The following is a 24,670-nucleotide window of genomic DNA, read 5'->3' as shown; positions in this document are numbered from 1 at the left end:
TTTCTGTGAAGGTGGCTACTGCATTTGTTTATCCGATGCATCTTGATCATCTGGTGAAAGGGTTAGCTATAACAGACAGTTTTGCAAAGTTTCCAATTCCAGTTAGCTGCTCTTGGAATCATTTGCGGGCTATTGATATTTCAATCTGGAAATGTGATGCTTCAGTTGCAGGTGACAGAGTTTGTTCCCCGATTTCACAGTAAGTGAAGTCTCTAAGAAGCCTATTCACGAATTAGACCTTCTACTTTCCTAGGCAGTCTCCTTCGCGGGAAAATAAGATGATACAGAAAATAACTATGTCACCAAAATTCATCTATTTCTCAGCTTACTGGGAAGTTAATCCCCATCTCTTTCGTGATGCTCATTTCCCTAGACTCCTCCATTTTATTTTTCTTCAGTCTGCTTTACCTGGACTTCACTGCTAGCCAAGCCACCTACTTCTGCTGCTTGGTAATCAAAACCTTGTAAGGGTTCCTCCTAGGTACCAGATTTAAACTTCCTTTAATTTGCCTGAGCATTCAGAAAGAGCTGCTCTCCAGACTTCTGAATCAGAACAGAGAAAAGCATCTATTTGGGACTGGTACTGCTTTCTAACTTTCTGCTGAGGCAGGCAGCAAAGGGAAAGAAGGCCCATTATGGATTTTCTGAGCAGTTTTGTGCAACAATGCTGCACAGCACACCTCTGGCCTCAAGACCCTGAATTAGGGTAAAATATTCAGGATCAGTTCTTGAAGCTTAAGACAGTCCCAAAACTTGGGAAAAGGCAAAAAAAAATCTAATGTGTACTTCCACTTCCAAGTTTCCATTAAATTCCACAATTTTAAACTACATAAACAAAAAGAACCCACAAAAATTACTTTAAAAAGGAAATGTTCATTATTGGAATAGAATCAGAAAAAATAGTTTTCAAAACCAGCTGTTCTCCAATTTCAACTCCAATTCTAAGCATAAGTCCAAGTAAGAATTACAATTCTCATACTTCAGGTTTTCAAAGAAGCTGTAATTCGTAACTAAAAGTACTGCAAATTAACTACCGTTTTACATTTAGCTCTGCCTTTTGCCTGGAATATTTTAAAATTTTGTTCATTCAGCTCTTCCTGATGCTTTTTCTTCTCAGAAGATCTGCTGTAAAACCTTTTTGCCCAAGCGCTCATTAAGGACCTCAAGAATAAACAAACATGCCCACTGTGGACACGTCCTCTTTGAAAGTAAGGTCCCATCTTACACAGGCACAGTGCTGCCTGGCATAATCCAATATTTAGTAAATATAAAATAGTATTTAGTAGATAGAAGTATTTATTGTCCTCTCATTGGTTTTCATCTACAAAATCAGCAGGCAGTGTCCTTTGAGGATGAAGATCATTACAGAAGTAGAGCCACTAGCAGGACACCTCTGTGTGCTATCAGCTTCCCTGTCATTTCTCATTTCATGGATACATTTATACTCATCTGGCCCTCCTCTACAGAGGATGGGAGATGAAGACTTTTCTGCTCTGCAGAGGTGGGTGTTGCCAGCAGTTCAATTTGTGTGGGGCTCTGAGCACTGTTTGGGGATTTCTGTCCTTTGGTGGGAGACTCATCCTTTATCTTTGTCGATTAATGGTGATCAACTTTTATGCCACCCCTGCCATGCCTAAGAGACAAAGTGGTGGTCAGATCTGACCATAACATATCTCTCTACAGAGAGACTACCAAAAAAAAGAAAGAAGGAAGGACTGCTCACTTCAGCTTGCAAAAATGGTGCTCAAAGAAAACAAATAGAGTTAGCTGATTATTTTAGAAGTAGGTTAGAAGAAAATACTCATGTTCCATGGTTCCCATAGCTAGTAAATGATCATGTAGTGATTCTGCTTTTTTCACATGTGCCAGTCTATACTGATTATGGTATCTTTGGTTACAACTACTATGCTGTATGCAGATCCACTCTACTGACTCTTGAAGAAAAAAAAAAAAAAGCTTCAGAGCTGTTACAAGAGTTAGTAATGACAGCTTTTACATGCCCGTTACTGTATTTTTAACAGCATCCAAAACACTGACCACAGATTGTTAACTTTCCAGGTGACTACGTGCAAATTTGGACTCAAAATACTTTTTTATATCATATAAATGAAACCTTAAAAGCTTTGTTTGTTCTTTTCAGACTTGAAAATCATAGCATGCTGAAGTGTTTGTACAAAGTCTAAATGCTGTTTTAAAACTTTGGTCTCAGAACATCTCTCCATTTTGTAATCCAGCAATAAATTGCTCAATTTAAATGAAGGCTTTGTTCTGAACTCATTTTAATCATGCAGAAAATCTCAAAAGAAATCAGAAGTGATCTGGATTTGGCCCAAACTCCATACCTTCTTTCTACCCATATATGAATGTACTAAGGTGCAGAAAAGTGAATGTACCCATAAAATGTCTAATTGCATGCTTTTTTTTCCTTGACTTAACCAAGACAAAAGTAACAGGACTCTCCGGTACTACAAGATTATTTATGAAGTTCACTCCTGTAACAAACTGTGCTTAGGAGAGGAAAAGGTTAGTTAGAGGAGAGAGAAACAGTTTTGTGCGGTCAGTGGCCGTGGCTGGGGAAAAAACTGTGTTAAATATTGTCACCATTTACTACAAATTTACAAATTATATTATTAAAGTCTGTACCTCAGTATAAAACAAAAATGCTGGTAGCCCAGAGGCTCCAAACTCCATAGACCTGTAATGTTGCTAACAATACTATAAATACATCTCTTCAAACTCTACAGATCGGTTGCTCTTAATGCATTTGAAGCAGACGTTTATTGAATTTAATTTATTTACTTTAAGCAAAGTGTTTGATACACCTTAGCTGACCATACAACTAACTGTGCAAAAACTTGGTATCATTTTCCTATTACCAAATATGCTGTGCCAATCATTTTTTTAAACAACTACCACAAAACATACTGTTAGACTGTGAACACAGAAACTACTAACGGAGTACTCGTCTGCGTAATGAGATAACTTTGAATTCTTTTCCCTTTTGACAACCTATTTGAACAAAATGGAGGAGGAAAAAAGGAAGCATAATTACATGAGAAGTGGCAGCAGTGTTGGTTAAGGTGGTGCCATCTGACACAGCAGACATCTGGCTCAAGGTTGGGGAAGGTGTTTCAGAGCAGTCAGTAGTATCATAGCTACAAATCTGCAGCTCATCTAGAATGGCTGTGGAGGACTCACTCACTGCGCGGGAGGAGCACTCACTCATGGCAGAATCTGTGCTTACAGAGGCTGTTTCGTTCCTGTGGATAACACTTTCAGAAACTAGGTATGGGCATTTATATGAGAACTGTGAAAGGACTGGGGTTTTATAAAAGCGTGAAGGCAAAAAATCATCAAGCGTTGGCAAAGAATATGGTACTAGATGGGTGCCACTGTCTGGTGAGAAAGAGGCTCTGTTAACTGGTACCACAGGAGGAGGAAGAGGCAGTGGAGAAGCTTCTGTTGCTGTTTGTCTGTGTGTCTGTGAAGCATTTACCTCCATCACAGGGGCAGTTATTTTCTCGTTTCCAAGCTGAGATTTGAGGAAAAAAAATAAGAAAAGAAACAGATTACCAAATAAATAAAAAACTTTTCCCTTTGCCTCTTGCTGTGTGTAGGAAAATAATAAAAGTGTAAGTCTTTCAACAGAAGAAGTTCACATTCACATGGATTAGGAAATAAATCAACCACGCTCTATACTAAAGTAGGAAAACATGAAAGAAATTAATGCATCAAATACTAGTGGAAGCAATGCCAGAAACGATAGTGTGCTGGGATGAATATTCATAATTTTCTCCGTATATGAATGACTTCAGTTGTGCATTGAGAAGGTTTACACTATTTCATACTTTACATAAATATGAGGCTAGAGAAAGTCGTGCTTATTTTGTGTGTAAAAGGAAAAAAGGATCTACAAACCTGATCTCTGTAAATGTTGCTCTCTTTTTTGTCAAAGGACAGGTATCACTTTGAAATTAACTGTAATGTACAGATGGGCAAGACTGAAGGCTATATGAACCAACACTAATATCGAATGTTGATATACTTTGCAAGCAATAGGTTGTGGACTTTTTTGCCTTTGTGACTGAATACATCTTCTCCACTGCCTCTCTACTAAAAATGTTTGGATGATCTTAGAATTTCCAAGCACCCTGGAGGCACCCTGTCAGCCTGCTGGGTAAGGTGTATGCATAGGAGCCTTCTCAACATTAGAGGACGCAAGGATTGTTAGTGTAACCGGCATAAATCAGAGTAACAACAAAGACAGGAAGCACAAGAACAGGACAGGGAAGACTTCATACTGAAACAAAACATGCTAGTTGTTTGGCTTTAGCATGGTTCCTTAGAAGTATATGGGAATGTTCTCATGACAGTGCTTCTGAGAACTGCTACACAATGTAAGAACTTTATGTTCTTTCACATCAGACAGAGGACACTGGGTTTAAACTAGTCCTGAAACTTGCTTTTTGCATGTGCAACTTCTTTTTGAATTAAAGACACATGAAAAGCATGTTGGCACCCAATCTTTGTTAAACAGCAGCGCAAATCTATACTGCCAACTAGCCACAAGCTTTCAATCATTTCCTGAAGTACATCAAAATACTGCCTACTTCAGCACTAATGGTTTCCCTTCTGATAAGGCTGAGGAACTCTGGCATAGCTGCAGGGAAAGAGCATTTGGGATTTAGAAATTATGTAAACTGGAGAACAGTAAGAGATCACATGCAATAATTACTACTTAAAAAAGCAACATTTACTTATAGCTATCACATTGTTACCAATAATATTATGGCTATTTCCAATGCTCAGAATAGGCAGATGTCTTCAACTCTAATAATTAAAAAAATGTTTCAAGTCATCGGATTAAAATTGCATTTTAATCCAAAATCTGAAAATATCTTTTAAAGCCCTGATGGAAGACTTGGAACACAACCCAGACTGTGTTACTTATGAGAGGCCACTGGGGGGTCCAGTTCCATAATTTTTGCTGAGATCAACTAGAATTTATACAGATAACCTTACTGAGGTCAATGGGACCATCCCTACAAATAAGAATTCCAGAAGAGAATCTTGAGCTCATGAACAGATATCCATCACTTTTTCCAAATGGCTCAAAAGAACTCTTTGATGTCACTGGACTGAGGTACACAAAAATAGCTAGAAGCTGCTGTTAAAATCTGCAGTTAAAACAGTGAATAAACTTAGCCAAGCAGCTTAAAATCCAAATCTTATTCACAGCAATGTTTCATATCTACAACTGGAAAAAAAAAAATCTCCATTTGGTAAATCTCAACAGGTTACTTCTTAATCAGAATATAAATATTTGAGTGTATGGATGTAAATGGAAATATGAATAGTAGAGATAGTCAACTTGCCAACTGAAACTTTAAAAAAGAACAGAATACTACTATTAAAATGAAAAGCAATCAAATGTAGATGTGAAACTGCTGGCTATACAGCATAGTATATCAGGGGTTTAAGATGTGTGAATTTACATTCACTTCTAAGAAACAGTCATTTCAAATAACAGATACATAAAGAGAGGACAGAACCATCATTCATGATGAATTTCATCATCCATGTCATAACTCAAGATCTCCAGCAAAAGACACGAACCGGGAGACCATAATGCAATTACAAGGCAGAGTCAATATGAAGCTCTGAAGTTCTTGAGACCAGATATCCTCTCAGCATCCCCAGAAGACAAGTTACATATGACTGAGTCAAAATATGTAAATTGATCTCTAGATTGTTAAAATAACAAGAAATTTTGGAGACTTAAGAAACTTTGTAAGCCTTCTGGTTTCCAGCTGAGAAGTTTGCCTGCATGCTTGAGGAAAGAAGGGATGGACAACACAAGTACAGGTATTCAGGGTGCATCCAGTGAGCTAGTGAAATTGAGTGAAGGAATTAAATTAATTGTGTTCGGCAAATAATAGCTGATTTCATCAAGTGCAATTCCTAAAAAGACTAGAAAGTTATCACTCTTACAGTGTGGGTAGAAGGAATGCAGCAATTCTAGGTACTGAATCCCAACATGAAACTTGTCAGCTCTGTAGAGTAAAACTTAAATATTATGCCTGGTTCTAGAATGCTGTCATAGGTACAACCATCACTCTGGGAAAGAGTAGCTGAAATGGTGATCTAAAACAGCATTAGTTTTTAAAACTATTAAAAAAATCACACTATTTAAAAAACACAGAGCGTTGGTAAACTCTGAAGAGATACATTCGGCTACTATTAATCCCTATTTTTCATCACTGTGAAAAATATGAGAAGGACAAGGTTGAATGCATACCAGAAAACTTTTAACACCAGTTCCACTCAGTGTGCTTCAGATTAGGATTGTTCTTGCTGTAGCGCAAGAAATGCTAACAGAAGTCGAGCCAATTAAATGTCAAACAAGTACTTAATCAATTAGAATGATGAAAAACTAGTTAGACTACATAATTATCTTGGGTTGCAGAGCAGTACTTGAGAGAGAGAGATAAACATCATCACTGTCTCAAAATGAACTGAAGGTCTCAAGTGCAGTTTTCTGCTGGTCCTTGGAAATGTTGTTCTTCTATCAAATAGTAAAATGTCAGGCCTGAATAAATACAATTGTTCCACAATTCTCATAAAGTAGACAGGTGACCCTAGTGTGGGTTTCAAAACCAGTCACCTGTCTTTTTAATGCAAGATCTGTGGGGAGTGGTGTGAGATAACTAATGACACCAAAGTGCTGGCCTTGCTTCAACAGTCAAGACACAGATAAGAAGACTCAGAAATAAGTGAATAAACTCATTTTGTTAATGCATAGCAGAGTTTAGTAGTCAACAATCAAATTACACCCATAAATCTGCACAAGTGGGTAAAAATACCTCTATTTTTAATTGTTAAAAGCTGATGTCAAAATGTCCTAACTGATGCCGCAAGTTATAGTCCTATGCCTGTTTTTTGCTACCTATACCTCTTATTCTAAATTCAGTATAAGGCAGTGGAGTTCAACCCTTGTGCAAAACCACACTAGTGACACAGAAGTTAAAACAAAAACTATGGGGTCAATTTTCTTGCTTGCATCTGTCCCTAAAACATCGAAACCCATCTTTGCTCTCTTCTACATCAGTCAATGTAATGGCAATACCTAACATACAGTGATGTATTAGATAAACCAATTCGGAAGCAATTTTCTGAATTCCAGGCTTATTTTCCTTGATTCATTTGTCTACAGCTATAAGGCTAGAAAAAGAAACATTATTATAGTAGCTTTTATTCCTCCAGGACACCAGGACTAAACCAAGTGTTCACTCATACATGGAATTTAAACAAATAGGACATGTTTCCATCCTCAGTTTTAGAGAGTGGTATCTAGAAAAAGAGGAGACTTCTGAACCAAAGAACAAAATGAACATAAAAATATCAGAAGATGTAGAAAATTCAGCTCAGAATTCTTCATTAGTATAGAACTTTTTCTTAGAAGAAATTTGAATAACAGAACTAGAGACTGTAATAATGTAATAACCTAATACTGAGTAACTTGAATGTTTATCTTTTCATATGTACTTTTAAGTGGTTTAACCTTTCTGTTTACAAAATGTCACTTGATGAGTCATGCCACACTTCTGCATGCTCCTGAAGTTTCAGCAGATAACTTCTAAAATGAAGTACAAATAGGAGCACAAATATAGCAAGATACATCAAAGAAAACTGCAAAATTGCGCGTGAACTTGGACCAAGCTCTCTCTTAGCTGTACTTTCCCATACTTTGTGACATACTATAGTCATACAGATTCCCTACACGCTTAGATACTCACACATGTACAGCATTTCTCATTCACCACCTCTTAATATGCGATGGTTAGGCAATCTAACCTCATTCTCCACATACATAAACCCAGATGTAGAGGGAGAGTTTTTTGTTTTTATAGTACCTTTCTAAATGTGTTTGGTTTTCAAAAGTTTCTGTGGCAGCTTTGAACATTGCTGGTGGGCCTAACCTACAGTCTAAGAGCATGCCTAGAAAATATAGCTTAACATAACAACCTATGGTCTGCATATACAAAAGTATTTTAACTGGTGGACAAAGTCCTGTAGAGCTGGCAAATCCAAAACAATTTTAAAAATGAAAGTACTATCATGCATCGTATACTGGAAGTTAATTTGTGTATGTGAGAGAAACTGTGAATTGTGCAAATACCATGAGATATAGTGCTAAATATTTGGCACTAGTTAGAACAGTTCCCAGATTTCAACCAAACATCTGACTCAGAAAAGAAATCTTTTTAGAGGTATAGATGTAGCCTTTATTTCCTACTGAATTTGAGACCTCACCTGATACAGAATTTTACAACAGCCCACATGCTGGTGTGTCCTCTAGTTTTAGGTATGTATTTTAACACAGAGCTAGCAAAATCCACTGGCTCCATGACTCGACAGTGATGCCAGATATATCTCTTCATAACTAATGTTTAGAATCTACTTCAAAGGAACATCAGGGAGGAGGTAAATTTTGCAGGCAAGATATCAACAAATGGATGCAGTTTGAAAATTCCTTACTGATCTCTGACGTTTTTATAATTTTATTAAAAGAAATTGGTTGCCAAATTTCTGATCACTCGTCCTGCGCACTGAAATCAAGGAGGAGGCAAAAAAAAAGTGTAGAATTGCCAAATGAGTTACAGCTACTTTGATGACTTTTGTCAGCTCCTAGTGAAACTAAAATTCTAAATTTAAAATTTAAATCTAAAGATTCTAAAATAAGATAAATTATTTTTAGTCATGCTGATTAGAGTTTGAGTATTATTCTTGATCAGAAAAATATATTTCCTCGAATTCTTGTTAGGTGTCACAAAACTACTTTCTATTTGAGACACACTTTGATTTATCTGAGCATATATAATGCATCATATTTCTAATAGGGTGAACACCTCCACCTGTTCTACTGTCTGACCATATCACTTGATGGCCATTTTTAAAAGGCTTGCAAGCCTGCTTCCTAAAATCTTCATACCTACCCTATCTACCAGAAAAAGTTCTGGATCAGCCTTCCATTTCTGACACGATTTCTTCTTTTGTGGCTCTTGCTTGAATTGATCCATTCTACTTACAAAAATCACTAAACAGCAAACTAATTCTTTTCAGGGTAAAGCAAGTTGTTTTCCTCAAAATAGTCTACATTTTATGTAGCCTAACAGAAGGGTTTAAGATGACAGTTCTGTTTCTAAACTTGAGAAAGACATGTAATTAATTCTTCTGTGCTCCCATTTGTTAAAGAAATTAATTCAAAAGACCACTGCAAATTGTTGCCATATAATTTCACAGAGCTTTGTTCTGATCAAATTTTTTACTTGGGAGTTGAGCGAGGTAATTGACAACTTGAAAAACTATTCTGTAGCTAAAGCAGATACTTGTGGCTTCCAGAGTAAAGGTCTGGTTGAGTGTGATGCTCTGAAAGAACTGCAGTCTGGGAGAGCAGATGTGTTACTACTATTGGTATGGTAGTAGGGCTGTCAGTGGACTTTAGGTTTGCAAGACTGTGCCATATTTATTTCAGAGTAATCCCACTGATTTCAGAAGAATGAGATGAACACAGATATGCCATGATGGGATCCTCATTCAGACAAAACTCTGAGGCATATATGCCGTGACCAACAGCCTTCAAGTGAATGGCTTTCAAACTCAGATAGGCCGGTATATTGATAGAGATAACTAGAACAATTAACTTTCAAAACAGAGAAATCTTCAAGTGACTAGGTAAAGAAGAATGGAAATGTCAAAGCTTATTCAGAGCTCTCCTTTTGCCTGGTATGGTATGTATTCGCTCCTCCTTCATTGCTCCCATGCTTATTTTATTTGACTTGGTAACTTTCTGAATGCTGGTAAACCCTGCTCAGACTCCTCTGGTCCTATAGTGCATGCTTGATATTCCCATTTCTCGTAGATGAGACTAGTATAGTTAACAGAGAATTTTCATCTCAGTAGGCATAGGATACAGAGGGACTTAAAAGTTTGGTGCCTTGTGATGCTTCAAGTAGAGTGATCGACAAAAAATTTTGTCATCTCATTTTCTTTAAAAATGACTGTTGCACAGGACACATAGGAGACAGCAGTGACTAGCCTTGCAAAAAGCATCAACTTAGAAAAAAATATTGTTTGGTGGCCCTAGCAACCTGACAGAGCTGTATTTGAGAACCTCTGCCTCAACCCAGCCCTTTTCTACACACACTTGATCCTTCCGGCACCTACAGCACCATAATGCTTTAATTCAACCCCTCTAGAAAGAGCTAATTAAGCAGATGCATCACCTACAATTAACTGATTTACTACCTTCCCACTCAGCTAAGTTATTTTTTTTTAATACCCTTTCAAAAACTTCATGTTTTGTTCAGTTCTATTTTGATCCATGTGACAGGTAGTTTTACCCAGAAAGCACAAGATCTAACTTTGATAACGTAAGTATAACTAAAGAAAGGGTTATTTAGTGATTCATGAATGATCTAAAATAAAAGATGGAAAATTAAATATACCACATGGCATTCTGCAGCCTGTGAAGAAGGAAGAACTGTAGACTTTTGTCCCAAATCCTTTGAAGACATCTTTGAAGTGTCTGGAGAAATACTAGGTGGATGTTCTTGGATTTCAGGCTCTGCTTTATTGTCAGGGATGGGAGCTATCTGAATGGAAAGAGATGCTGTGTGTATCTCAGGCACGGGGTTACAGGCAGGTGAGACAGGCCCTTGTGGAAATACCGGCACTTCAACAGGCTTGAGCTGTTGCTGTGTATTACAACGAATGCTACTTGCTGAGTCACGTGTCTGGGTTAATTTCAGGGCAGATATCCTACGTTTTTGAGACTGTTGCATTTGGCCTTGATGGAGAGTAGTACTAATACCAGCTACTGCACCTGCACTGGAGACTGAGGTCAGTGGTTTAGTAATTTTTTGAGCATAGGACACAATTGTGTTAGATATTTGAGAAGACATTGCGGGCTGGATAGATTTCTCATTAGTGTAACAGGCAGTATCTGTGGGAAGGTGTTTAGTTGTTACTGCCTGGAGGTTAATTTCACTCTTGTTATTAGTCACCCTTGCTTTCCGAAAACTTTCTTTTCTAGGGGGTGGCAGAGGTGCCTTATTTGCCAAAAGCATCCACACACAGCAAAATAACATTGAAGAAGAAACAAAGAGAAAGTAAATGTTAGCAGGACATACAACTCAGTTTGACTTCTATCTTTAAATAAAGGAACTAGAAAATTAAGGGGCTTCGATCCAACATTGCTCAGTTCAATGGACAATTGAACCTGACCAGGTTCCCATCATCTTTTGCTGTGCAGGGCTGTACACCTTGTGTTTAGAAATCCAGATGTTCCATTTGTTCAGAGTAAACTGGGATCGAAAGGGAACCCAGAACAGTGCATTTTCTTTTAAAAACATAATTTTTACATTGAATAAGAATTATTACTGTGAAATCGTTCATATATGTAAGTAATTTCTAAAATGTATCCCATGATCTTAGATAATACACTGCTATATTGTTCTGCAAAACAGGCAGAAACATTTTCGACCTTATAATTAATAAGCCTTTATCCTCATATATTAATTTTGATGACCGATGCATTTCTCTCAGTGTAAAATATTAATAAATACTCTTTAAAGTCTGGGAACACTCCTGGAGAGCTTTTATTTGTGCATTACCTACTTTTATTTAACTGTCTGTCTTGTTCATTGAAAGCAATTTCTGGTAATTAACCTGGAGACATGCATCCTGTGTGTAGTACACTTTACCTATGCAGTAAAACAGTTTGTAATGACCCATATGAACAAGTGATTCACACTGTCCTGAAGGTGTCCATACAGGTGTCCCATCTATATATGCTGTCCCCAAAGAATAACCCCACAAAAAGGCCAAAGCATGAAATTTGGTGTGTTCATTTTTACCTGATTTAGTGATTTTTTATCCTGTAGATTTGGCCGCACACTCCTAAAACCTTTTGCTGTAAGAGACGAACTGCTAGCATCTCCATTCAGTGTCTCTCTGCTTCCATCATTGTAAGATCTCCAAGCTTTCATAAGGAAAAAAGAGTAAAACAAATTTTTTTTTTTATTAGTAGATCTCTATATTGGTATCACCATAACAACCATGCTATTAAACAAAGTGTAGAAATGTTTCGCTAAAACACCACTGACGTTGCAGCTATTATCACCATGGAAGGATAAGAACAGGGCTAAAGCTGCCACTTTACAACACATTTACTTTTAAAATTTGGAAAACTCAAGAATCGACAATATTGCTGGTAGCAGTTTGATATCTGCCCACAACTTTCATACAGACTATGGATTTTAACCTTGGGAGTCCTTTTGAGATGTTGGTGCTTCAGGCTGATGCAGACTGGGTTCTTGAATTTCACAGCTGTCTTGAATTTTGAAAAACATCTCAGCTCATGTGAAGTTAGTTGGTCACAGCAGCTTCACCAAATTTCACTACTGTATTGGATTAGTTATTTCAATAATACATCGTATTTCCAAATCTGAATGACACTTTGATTTTCCAACCAACCTACCATTTTTTGTTTCTATCCTCAGAGTTGAAAAGCCCTCAAGACATTGTCCGAACATACAGTGAGATACTATGCTGCCTCAGCAAGTCACAGATTTGAAGACAAAATACTGGAACAACCCGGAAAAAGCAACGCATTATGTGCACAGGCTGCTAAATGGCATGAGCAGAATTTGCAATCCTGATCAAAAATGAAATAGCAAGTGTCACTGAAGATAAAGGTGGTAAATCAGCAGTCTGTATTCCCACAAACAATAAATTTTCTGACAATGTATGTTGTGTTCGAGGAAATGCTGCTTTCAGATGAGACCTGAAGTTGAGGTGTCAGTCACTTGCAATTATTACAACAATTTCAGTGGTGCTTCCCTTAAAGAATATGGATGTATGAAGTAATGAAATCAAATAAATAGAAGGTTGATGTAATTCCCCCTCTTATGTGGTATTCCCCTGGTGCAGAAACAACAGTGTTTTACTTACCTGAATCTGGAGACTGAGAATCAGACCCTGAAAAAGAAACATCCAGTGTTAGTTTGTGTTATAAATAAAAAAATGATGAGACAGATTGAAAAACACGTAGGAGTCTTTTTGCTTAGGTACCTAATTCCCTCCTCTTTCCTAACCACCCTCAGACTATTAGACAGCAGCTCACTGCAGCATGTTTATTGCACAAGTCCTACAGAGGTTATATATTGTGCTGAGAGTTACTATTATTTAATCACTGCTATTTCAGACAGCCAATAACAAACAAGCATTTATTGTAGGTTTTTCCCAGTAAATAGAGTGACATACTATCACCTAAAATCTGCATATCAAAAGAAATATAATTCCTTTAAGATGAGTTGATAAGGTTTAATGGAAAATCAAGGAAGATGCCTACAGAATGTGTCAGGATTTTCTCTCCCCCTTCACACCAGAATGTGTGATGTTTTATTCTTCACTTCAAAGCAAAACATGGAGACTGATACATAAATACTGCCAGCAGAGAACAGATTTGCAATTCTGCTGGCTTTCTGGATTACCTGTAGATATATTATTCTTTTTCCTTCTAAAGAAACTAAAATTACAACATCTCTAAAAAAATATTTTTAATGCACAATAATTATAGTACTAAAATACTCATCACTAATTTTAAATGCAACAAAGCAAGACATTAAGGGGCTTGTATTGCATGATTAAATGATAAAAATTTGTTAGGAGCGTTGCTAAGAAATAAGAACCCAATGTTTTCTTGAATTTATGTATATGCAGTACTCCAAATAAGCCCCCCACTATCTCTACGACGAGTAGCAACCAAAATTTTAAATTGACTTATAAATTTTAACAGTTCTTATTCTTAGGGATTAGTCTTATATTTGAAAAGAGCTACAAAGGAAAGCAATTATTTTCTGGCTCATTCTTTATTCAGCTTCCTGTTTAGTGTGAACACTGCATATTCAGATTGGTGTAAATTATTCTATGCCACTTCAGATTCTTTACTGATTTATACCTACAAGTAATTAATTCACCAGTGAATGTAGGCAGCTGATACCCATTAAGGTTTAATTTTACAAAACCAGACATGAGTATAGCTAAGCAGCAGTTCTGCCTGTCTACTGAATATTCTGCATATTTTTATTTTTTAAACATTTTTAGGTAAATATGCTTGATAAACAATCTTCTTTAAAGTTAATCTGGCTTCTAACAATCATTTTACAACAACATTTAGATTCTTTTTCATTGACAAGAGTTTTTAAGCCAAGTTGCAACAAACAAAGTTTGTAACAAAACCTACTTTTTTCAGTACTTTATCTTGGAAAAAAACAGGGGTTATAGGACCCAAAAGATGCATAAGGGCAAAATTAATTTATACATAAGTGATCTTTCTTAAGCCTTCCTCTTCCTCCCCCCCCATTAATGGCTACTAAGCTTAAGCAGAGAAAAATTAAGGCTACTTTTCAAAGAGCACTGCAGAAGTAGAATAGACCTGTCAGTACAATAGAAAATACGGTTACCCTTCTTCTTCTCGCAGCGTACTTATGCAGGAATGCATAAAACTATAGAAAAGTAGTGTCTCACTGGTTAGTGGTTATACCTGAGGCCAATAGGTTTGGAGAACTCTGAACTCTCTTCACAGCTGTTAATGTGACAGACATTGCAGCACGTTTGCGAGCGCACCCACCGCTATCTGGAAGCACAAAACAATACAGACAGCAGCCCCAGACAACGGCAGCAAGCACATGCAACATATCACAGTGTGAGATATGCCAAACATACATGAAAATAAGCAGGCAGTTAAGGAACTGCTCCCAGAATGTGTAAATTTGCCAGTTTTGCTGATCAGCAGAATACATACAATTTCACAACAATAAGCCTCACAGAAAATAAGTAAAGAAAGCAATACTTAATCGTTAATCCACTAGGGAAATATATACTTCCTGTTACCTGAGAGACTACTTAATTATAGCTAATTAGTAAAACCAAACAAGTAATCAAGATGAAGGATTAAGCATTCCAGAATAATGTTAACCAGTAATCTGCACTATAAAATCCGTTCATTGTATGCATTAGAAAGACACCATTTATAAAATAAGCTGTCTGATCAGCTGAAAAAGTACTTTTCTTCAGTCTTTTGGATCCTTTAAGCTCAAGAAACAAAATTACTAAGGATGGCATATTTTTTTCATGGTTTTAGTGGAACATCCTTGTTGTCCCTCCCCACTCTTCTTCTTATCTAACCGAAGATAAAAACAAAAAAAATCTGGAACCCAATACTATCCCAAGGGAATGAGTAGTAATCTAAAATCACTCCAAATAAGCAGGAATACAAAAAACTTTTCTTCTGGCTCTTGCATGACTCTCTTCTTTCTTTACTCTCTGCTTCTCTCTCACCTGGAGCTGTCATTCTGTTTTATAAATACTTTGTTATTATTAGAAAGTAGCTTTCCCACAACTTAGCTTTATAATAACTCTATCATACTTGTGAAAGCAAGTTAATAAACATTCTCCCTGATTACACTTAACTAGAATATTTTTCTGCTCTTCAATATGATAATTTTCATTTCCAGATCTGATATTACTGAAATTTCATGTAGGGTCTGACTGACCTGAAGAACCACAACTATGATAAAGGCGCTGACAGTTTTTATATCTGTGTCCTATGACAAGAAGCATAAAATTAGGCTTGAGGAAGACTCGCTACCTATTAGTAGAAAGTATTTCCTGTAACAGCAGTAATTTGAGCCACAGAAACATCTTTAACCACATCTGCAACTGAGTTCCTGGTATTTCTTTGCTCATTCCAATACTCCCCTGAAATACCAGAGCCCTCGAGCCACAGGTGTTAGAGGATAAGTGTTCAGTAGTTGTTAATGTTGGCAAACATTAGAGCTGCTGCTCCAGGTGTAAGTGGTTCCAACGACTCACTGCCAATTTCAAGTCTCGAAGCAAAAGGCCAAATAATTTCCGTCCGCAATAACAGAAAGCAATACACTACCCTCAATTAATTACTGGTGTTTGAAACAAAGACAACGGCTATCAAATCGTCACATTTGTTTCAGTTTGTTTACATAAATATATAATGGCAATAGTTATTAAAACCACATTTTCCTTTCTTGTATTCCCTTTCCTTCAACATACACGAGAATTAATTCCAAGAAGATTTGATGATGTGCTGATATTGAGGTTCAGATCTTACCAAACTGACAGACTTCGACAGCATACTTTATTTGATTAATACAAGCTAACAGGCAAACAATTTTGTTATAGTGTCACATCTTTTATTCAAACAAAGTGATGCTTTATTTGTATTTTTTCAGGAGCTGCCTTCCTCAATTTCAGCATAGAGAAACTGAAGTGGAAGGAAAGGAAGACAATGAGAAAACTGACTACAAATATTTAATCACTGTAAATTCAAGAAATTATCCTTCAAATGAATTTTTAATGTAACTGAACTGAGTGGACCCATTATCTAGCAAAGTGTTTGACATGGCTTCATACAAGGCAGCTAAAACAGATGTGGTAACTGACTATATACATACATGTATTCAATATTTATCCCTGTATATGGAAGCCCATATGCAAGTCTATACCTGCAATAACATTCCCAGTAGCTGTACAAAATAATGACAGCCAATTAAGGCACAACCACACAATATATCATATTGAGTTGCGCAAAATTTCTAATAAAATACAAATGTGTGTAAGCAACTCATATTTATGCATGATAGACTCCATTTTCCCACATTCGTTCAGGCCATGCTCCTGCTAAATCAAGAGAATCATATCTGTACAAGGATCAGATGAATCCGCACACTGCCTCAAATGAGGCTGTTTTCAAACTGCTTCCCTTATCTGCAGGACCTCATGCAGTTGAAATTCAAGAGGCTTATTCCAGCCTGTGTTCCTTTTTCATAGCTCCATCAAATTTCCAGCAAATATTATCTATATTCACCCAGATTCTTGAAGTCCAAATAACACTAATAAGCTTTAAGTCTAGAGAACAGAGAATTCAAAAACAGTAAGGAAGGCTGAAGTCATGATCATCTTCTCAGTTCACTTGCAAACTATAAGCAATTAATATTGCATAGTTGTTACTCAAGGAACAAATTGAGATTTGTGAAACAATCTATATAAAATATATGCATACACAAAAAAATGAAATATGTGCAAGTCTGTATACGCATACACACAATTCTCTATGCTTTTGATATGACAAATTCTTCAAGAGTGAGTATCCTATCAGCTAAGGTCTGCAGGCAATAACAGAACATGAAGTTGGGCAATAATTCACAATCACAACAGCTGCCTAAAATGCAAGTCCAGCACAAATCAGTACTTAACATGGTACTTATGGACTAGATATTGTTTTGCAAACCCTACGTATTTCCATCAAATCAGGAAAAAAAAAAGCAGCATCCTTAGTGGGTACTGCAGAAAAGGAAGAAGAAAGGGGAAGTATGGATTATCTGTTGAGACATGTTTTTGAGTATCTTGGTATCATGCAGAGTAGAAGCCATACAGGGACGAACTCCCAAATTATAAGATCTATGTCGCAGACTCACCTTTAAAGAGCGAAAAAGAAAGAGCCACCCACTGACTGAAAAAGAGAGGCAAGGTGGAGGCAAGGAGGAAGAGGTGTATTTGCATATGTACCCTAACGTTCTCTGCGGTTGGGCTCCAGATGCGCTCTTTCTCTTGCTAGCTCACCATTCACCTCCTCTCCCTTTGCCAATTCCCCTCCTAAGATTCTTCTCTTCAGCCTGCCTCCATTCTTTACCTTTCCTCACTTCTTTCTCTCTCCCACCCTTGCTGTTTCTTTCCACAAATAAGTACTTTAACCCCTTCCTCCTAAATCCACAATCCAAACACCTGCTCCCAGTACAGACAGCATCAACCTAAGTAAGCTGCATGTCTATTTGACAAATAGTATGTTGGTCAGATCCTGCTCCAAGGGAGACTGGAGGCAATTCAAAACATCATCACTTTCCTCTAGGAACATGAGGTATTCTGGTTTTTTTTTGTTTGTTTTAAAGACTGTTTCTGAGAGTCAGTAAAAGCAGCGACATAAATCAGGCTGGCAAAGATGAAAGGATGGTGACTTCTTGTGTGAAGAGGTGAGAAAGAGCAGCCAGGAGGCAGGAAATTTTTTAATAAGCTCTTTCAGCTCAAAGAAAAGAAGAATGGCTCCCAAACATAATGTTTGCTGATCATTATTCTATCCACTGTACTTGTGAATGGTATCATTTTCCTCTTCATCTGCACAGGGATTTCAAGTTTAGAAGTCTTTAGACCAGGGATTCTTGTTCCCTATTTCCATTCTGACCTTCTGAGGCAAATACATAGTGCTGGATCCAACAGTTCAAGACAGACGAAGCTGCTGCCTCTCTGTGTCCCCAGGCCAACCAGTAGCAAACCTGAAGATGTGTTACCAAAAGACATACGCACAAGAGCACACATATACACCACATAAATATATGGCTGCCCACATAAATCACAGACATATGGAACACTTACACTAACACAGACAGCACAATGGTCTCATTCCCCTCCTCTCTCTGGACAAACAGGACAAAGGTCCACTAGTGAGAATATACATGGACACACGTATAAGGGTGGATCCTTCCAGCAACTGAACTCAGACACTGAGTCTGCCATTCATTCCATGCCTGTATCCCAGGGCTGAGATTCCTCTGGGACAGTCCTGGGAGGGGCCTGGACAAGATGTTCATTCCTTGGGAGTCCTTAATTTGAGTCCCTATCTGCCTTTGTGCCCCTGTGCTCCTCTAATCTTGTGGAGACCAGTCCTTAATGGTTCCTGTGACATCCCTGGGAGTAGCATGGCAAGGCAGGCTAGTACTTTGGCTCCAGCTCCTGTCTGTTTCTCCAAGCTCCTTTGTGGGTGTGCAGGCAAGCTTTTATCATATAATCTATCATTAACTAAACAGGTGAACCTAGTCTTATTTGGTTCTTTGATGCTGCTAAATTATCACAAATAACGATTAAAAATGTAAATTTTCTTTGTAGAATGTCTGAAACCTAATTTGCTTTTAGTCATCTAAAAGTGGCTTCACAGTCTATTCAGGAGCTCTGCAGGGACCCAAGAATTTCTATTCTTGTTTCTCCCAGACAAAATGTAAGAGATTAGAGTGGAATGTGATTACTTCCATTAATAATTTTAATAAACGCAATATCTGCAGTCTTCCAGAATAGCATACTTTTTCAGTCTTGGCTGCTTTTTATGTGCTTCATCTACTACAAAAAGCTAACTTAATGACTTTAAAATTAGATGCATTTAACCAGAATTATCTGTGTGAAACTCTGCCGAAATATTTACATATAATAGACTCTAAAAACTTGTTTGAGCATATTATCTTATATCCCTTCATTATTCCTTAATGCAATTATCTGCCCCCCCAAGACTAGCTATGCATGCACGTACGTAGTATGCACAATAAGCACATTTATCCTGTGTTTTAATGGGATGTGAGCTTCATGGGTAGCTCAAGTTTTCTGTGACTTAGTTTCTCAAAATGTCTGACCAAATCATTGATGCTCATCAAATCTGTAAAGTACCTGAAGACTTGTTGATGAAACCCTCTTTCTCTATATACGTAGTTTAAAATATCATTCTGTTGATGATTGGTTAGTCTGGATTTACAAGGCACACATTCTATTAGACTACTATTTTTAAATTATGACAGCGTTTGAATACCAAAAGGAATTATGAGCCAAAGCACTTTTGATACTTCTGAAAATCTCCTTTATATCTTACGCTTATTTCTTTGCTTTTGCAAACATGTTTGCAATGCCTTATGCTGTTGAATATTCCCTCCTAACACGCAGTACAGAATTAACATCAAATGCTAAAAAATCCCTCCCATATATGGTAGAGTATTGAAAACCAAAGCTCTTCAAAACATTTTCTCTGCAGACAAAAATATCTTCCGCAGGGTTAGCTGAGACAGACTGCCAAGACTGCAGCCATAGGGAACACTGGATTAGAAGAGCCTATTCTAAGCAGTAGATTTACTTCTCTTTTTAAAGCTGCATATAAGCTAGCTTTGCCATTTCAGCAGTTACTGGCATCAAACTAGAGTGCTCACTTATCTGCAGGAGTAATTAATGAAATGCATACTTTTAAAACAAAATAGTGACAAAGCAGAAATATCTGATAACTACCAACTGCATCGTGCACTCATTCCTGTTATAAAGCAGTGAAACATAAAAAAAACCCTATAAGAACTGCAGAACTGAGTCTATGTTCAATGACAACATAGTGTAAAAAAATAAAAAAAGGAAGAAAAAAAGAAACAGTTAGACCAGAACAACATGCAGAAGAGCTTTCACCTCACTCACTCTCTTCCTTAGTAAAATGACGCTTTAGCCACAGATAGGTGCAAGATGTTCTCTTTCACACCCTACTTCCTGGATTTTACTTTTTTTTTTAAAGTCAGGAAACAATCTGCATAAATAGAACTGATAGGAAATATCACAATTTTTTGCCAATACCTCCTTTTAATGCAGCTAGTAATATGCACATTAATATCAAGCAAGCACAAGATAAAACATTTTTTAACTGTGTAAGTGCAGAATAGATTTTAAAGTTCAGCTTACAATCACGATATCCTTACATAACTGGGAAGGCTTTCAGGTGTGTTCAGGTCTTTTGAGTCTATTTACAAGACTCCCGTGTGATCAGAAGAGTCCCAATCCCAAATAAAAGTCATTCAGCCACATAGATTACTTAAATCTTACATCCAGTTCTCTTGAGAACTTCTAGCTTACATGAGAAATCTCAGTACAACATAGAACAAAGTCATATCTCAGAGCTGCAGTAGCACAAACTGGCAATTTACTGCCCTATCCACGTTTTTAAAAGTAAAAGCTATAAAATGGCATCTATCATATGATTTTAACTCATATGATTCTACTGTATGATTGCAATGCACAATGTAATCATAGTCAAGTCTATGATGATTAGCTGAGTTACTTCTGAAATTACGGTTCTATGAAGTAAACAGTATTTCGGTACGCAGACTGACATGCTTAGGAAAGATTTCTTCACTAAAAATGTAAGAGGATAGGACAAATTTCAAACAGCATTTCCATAAATAAAACACATCCCACCCTGGTTATTGTCTGTAAAAGAATTACGAACAACCAAAACTTTGGGAAACCCCACCCCCAAACTAAACTAAGATATTTAATTTCTCCTGCTTATTATATGTACAAATGTAGTGATTGCAAGCAAACCGATACATTTTAGCTCTGTATTAAAAAAAAATCCATCCAAGAACATGGTCCTCCTGAGTTCCAGTCATTGTCCAAGACAACAGGAAGCCAGGTAGACGGATTAATACAGTGGCCTAGATAATAGCAACCTATACCATGGTAAAGCTAATCTTTTTGACTTAAGAGTGAAGCGTACTGCTGAAACACCCAAACCAGCTTCAAAGGTAGTCCAGGTCTTCAGCTCCCACATAACACATTTTGCTTATTTCAAGCTGTCATGTCAGTTGTCATGGTGCAGTGCTACGGTCAACGATAAAACTAACTGGTCTGAAATAGATGGATATGTCTACTCTCATGCCACAGTTAATCTGCAAACCAGAATTCACCTGTGTAGTATAAACAGTTGACTGCAACTGAACATTTACACCTGACATGAGTGAGGCCAGGATTTCACAGGTCTGCTTTCAAAAGGCATATTCCCCACTTCCAGCAAAATCAGCAGCAGTATCCATTGACTTCAGTGACTCAGGAGTCAATTCTCACATATCGTGAAGTTAATTTCCTATATTGTAGAGTATTTCATTTGGTCAATACATCTATGACAGCAACTTGAGAGAAAATGCAAATCCCTAGAAGTACAAAGCAGTTCCCCTCATGATTATGCATGAGTAGCTGATAATACAGGGTAGTATTCATATGTCCCTTAATTTAATGACAGCAGAGAATGAAAATAAAGCATTTTTAAGGCGTATGCATTTTCTTCGGAGAATGCGATGCTTTAACACACCTTTACATGCTTGTTATGTCCTCGTATTTTTACATAAAACATACACATACGAAACTGATACTTATAACTTAAGCACACAAAGCTAAACATGCATGTATATATATGCATACACAGAAAAACATGTATGTAAGTTTTATATATGGAGCACAAACGCACACAAGCAGACATAGTACTAAAATATCTTGCTTAATTTGTGCTCAGCACCAACTAAAGTAGAAATTGTTCATGAAAATTTAAATAAATCTGGGACCTTCTCTGCTTACTAAACAACATAAAAGAGTAAAGAAAAATCTCTCAGAAGCAGCATACCTGTGTTCATTTTGACACTGGAAGATTTGCTATAAAAGTCTTCAGATTTCCTGCGGAAAATAAAATGATCTATTAATTTGCACAGGACAAGAATGTGTGGTACAAAATGGCAGCAGCACTTCTTGGAGGGGTGGAGCATCACTGTAATACAAATTGCAGTCCTATTTTAACACAGCTTTAATTAAATTGGTACTGCTTGTCCTTCCAAATCTTAAGATGAGCTGTCGCTTCCATTCTAAGATACTCTATTTTCAAGTGTTTAGCATCTATGTTGTAAACATTTGCTCTGGGATAAAAAAACCTAGTGATTGACTTTTGGTCTTGAAACTATCAACTAAAAATTACTCCTGTACATGAATGCGGAAATATTTTTAAAGGCTGCTTATAAGCTTTATTCACCGCTTTGTGCAAATGGAAAGACAAAAAGAGTAGGTCTCTACAATTATTTTTAAAGCAAAGTTATTAATTTTTCAATGGTTTACAAGCAGGAGATGTGGCTGTTTTCGTCCAGTGATTTAATGTTTCTCTACAGACAAAACTGACACTCTTAATGTTGCAGTTTGCATTGCTATGCACAGAATCCAGGCATGTACCTTGGTATTCACGGGAAGTAATTTCAAAACTCCAATGAAGTCAATAGCTAAGGAATCAAGCCACTACACATCAGTGCTTTTTTCAAACCTAATAATTTGCAGCAAAATACTATAAAATGCATGCAAAGATTTAATCTCTCTATTTAGCGGTCCCAACTCTAAAAATGCTTGCAAACTGTAAAACCTCACAAAACGAAACTACAACTGTAGAAAAAGCACTATATCCTACATTAACAGACAGCTTCAGCCTATTCATGGTATGCCACAGGACAAACTAGACAATATTTTGCATCTACTGCCAGTTTTTGTCACAGCTTTATCTTAGGATCAGGAGCTTTAATGCCTTTTCTATTCAGGCTCTTTTAGAGATAAAAAGACAAATGCACAAAATGTTTCCAATGGCGTTCTGCATGCTGGCCAACCTCAGCTGTATTGTTACATATATGCTGCCTACTATAATTTACTTTACCAAGTGGGCAGACACAGTGAAGGACAAAATACTGAGAGCTAAAAAAAGTAATTCTCGCTCTGCACTATTCCCACATCAAGTCCAGGATAAAACAAAGGGAAAATTGGATTTTTTTTAATGGAATAAAGCTTCAGAAAATAGATTAAAAATATAGACTGCCTGGGAGTAAAATATGTGGGAGTAAGTTGGGAGGTCTGCATGAAGTACTCTTTTCATAATAGGAGACTTTAGATACTAATTGCTGTGAGTAAAGGAAATATTGAAACAGAATCCCAACTCAACTCAACAGGAACCCTGAATTAACTGTAACTCTGAGGTGACACGCACATTGCTGTATTCCCTTGTAGTCATAATGAGCCCAGATTCAACACTGCATGAAAAATTTCTTGGTTTTCAGAAACTACCTGAACTCTGCTCCTATCATGCAGTCAGTTTTGTGACAAGAGATACATGTTAAACTTTTTGAGAACTACAGAAATAGATACAAGGCAGTGAAAAAAAGTTTCATTACATTCTTTTTATGCTGCATCTATCAGCAAACTACCTTTGAGAATTTCTAAAAGATCTTTTAAAAACTAAGGCAAATTCTAATTTATTAATTTTTTGATAAATTATCTTTGACCGAAATTTTGGATTTGCAAAACAGCTACAGAATATTCGGAAAGCCTTAAATTCCTACAGAGTTTTCAGGCTGCTAGAAGAGGCACCATTTCCAAGTCTGTGTTTAACTTAAAACTGAATCACTGACGGTAATGCACAGAAGCTACGAAATGCAACATGATATTTATTTTGAGACCCAACAAGCACAGAACTCTTGGAACACTGCAGAGCCAAAATGATTTCTAGCAGGTGGCTTTGATATATTTACACAAAGTATGCTTAACTCTTACTCAAGTTTTAACAGACAACACTCAATTTTAGCTCTATACTTAGCCCTCCTAAGAATTTTTCTGCATGAACAGCTTAGGCTGCACTGCTGACACTCAGTGAGGGACGGCATACAAATCACTAATAACATCCACATTAATCTAATTTTGTTGAAGAACAATTTAGTCTTGAATACTTCAAAAGTATGCATGTAAACAAATATAAATTGCACTCATGCAAATGATAGGCCTTGCATTTAACACAAAAATAATTTGGAATTCTCTGCTTCAAAGGAGCTAAAGTAGCATCCGAATGCTTGAGGATACTGGCAGTAGGATCCCAATGAATGTAATGGACCTAACAGACATATGCCTGAAAGCATCTTATTCAGCATTGTTT

At 37.0% G+C, this 24,670-nt stretch overlaps 1 protein-coding gene across 40 annotated transcripts in view; it reads right to left on the bottom strand.

Annotated features, from left to right (window-relative positions):
• Nucleotides 1-24,670, bottom strand: part of SORBS2 (sorbin and SH3 domain containing 2) — a 225,219-nt gene that overhangs the window by 61,701 nt on the left and 138,848 nt on the right. For 21 of the 40 annotated variants that reach the window (XM_054064429.1, XM_054064428.1, XM_054064430.1 and 18 more), the window contains 6 exons: nucleotides 22,343-22,392; nucleotides 14,609-14,701; nucleotides 13,015-13,041; nucleotides 11,919-12,043; nucleotides 10,509-11,111; nucleotides 3,053-3,532 (listed from right to left, as the gene is read on the bottom strand). In XM_054064429.1, the coding sequence (XP_053920404.1) occupies nucleotides 3,053-3,532; nucleotides 10,509-11,111; nucleotides 11,919-12,043; nucleotides 13,015-13,041; nucleotides 14,609-14,701; nucleotides 22,343-22,352 (1,338 nt within the window). In that variant the 5' untranslated portion in view covers nucleotides 22,353-22,392. The remainder of the gene's footprint in view (nucleotides 1-3,052; nucleotides 3,533-10,508; nucleotides 11,112-11,918; nucleotides 12,044-13,014; nucleotides 13,042-14,608; nucleotides 14,702-22,342; nucleotides 22,393-24,670) is intronic. The other 19 variants (XM_054064451.1, XM_054064467.1, XM_054064453.1 and 16 more) reach the window with 8 other exon arrangements.

The sequence above is a fragment of the Cuculus canorus genome, chromosome 4 (assembly GCF_017976375.1).
Source record: "Cuculus canorus isolate bCucCan1 chromosome 4, bCucCan1.pri, whole genome shotgun sequence".
In the NCBI taxonomy this organism is placed as follows: Eukaryota; Metazoa; Chordata; class Aves; order Cuculiformes; family Cuculidae; genus Cuculus; species Cuculus canorus.
The sequence above is the reverse complement of the archived record's forward strand: the minus strand, read 5'-3'. Positions and strand labels throughout refer to the sequence as shown.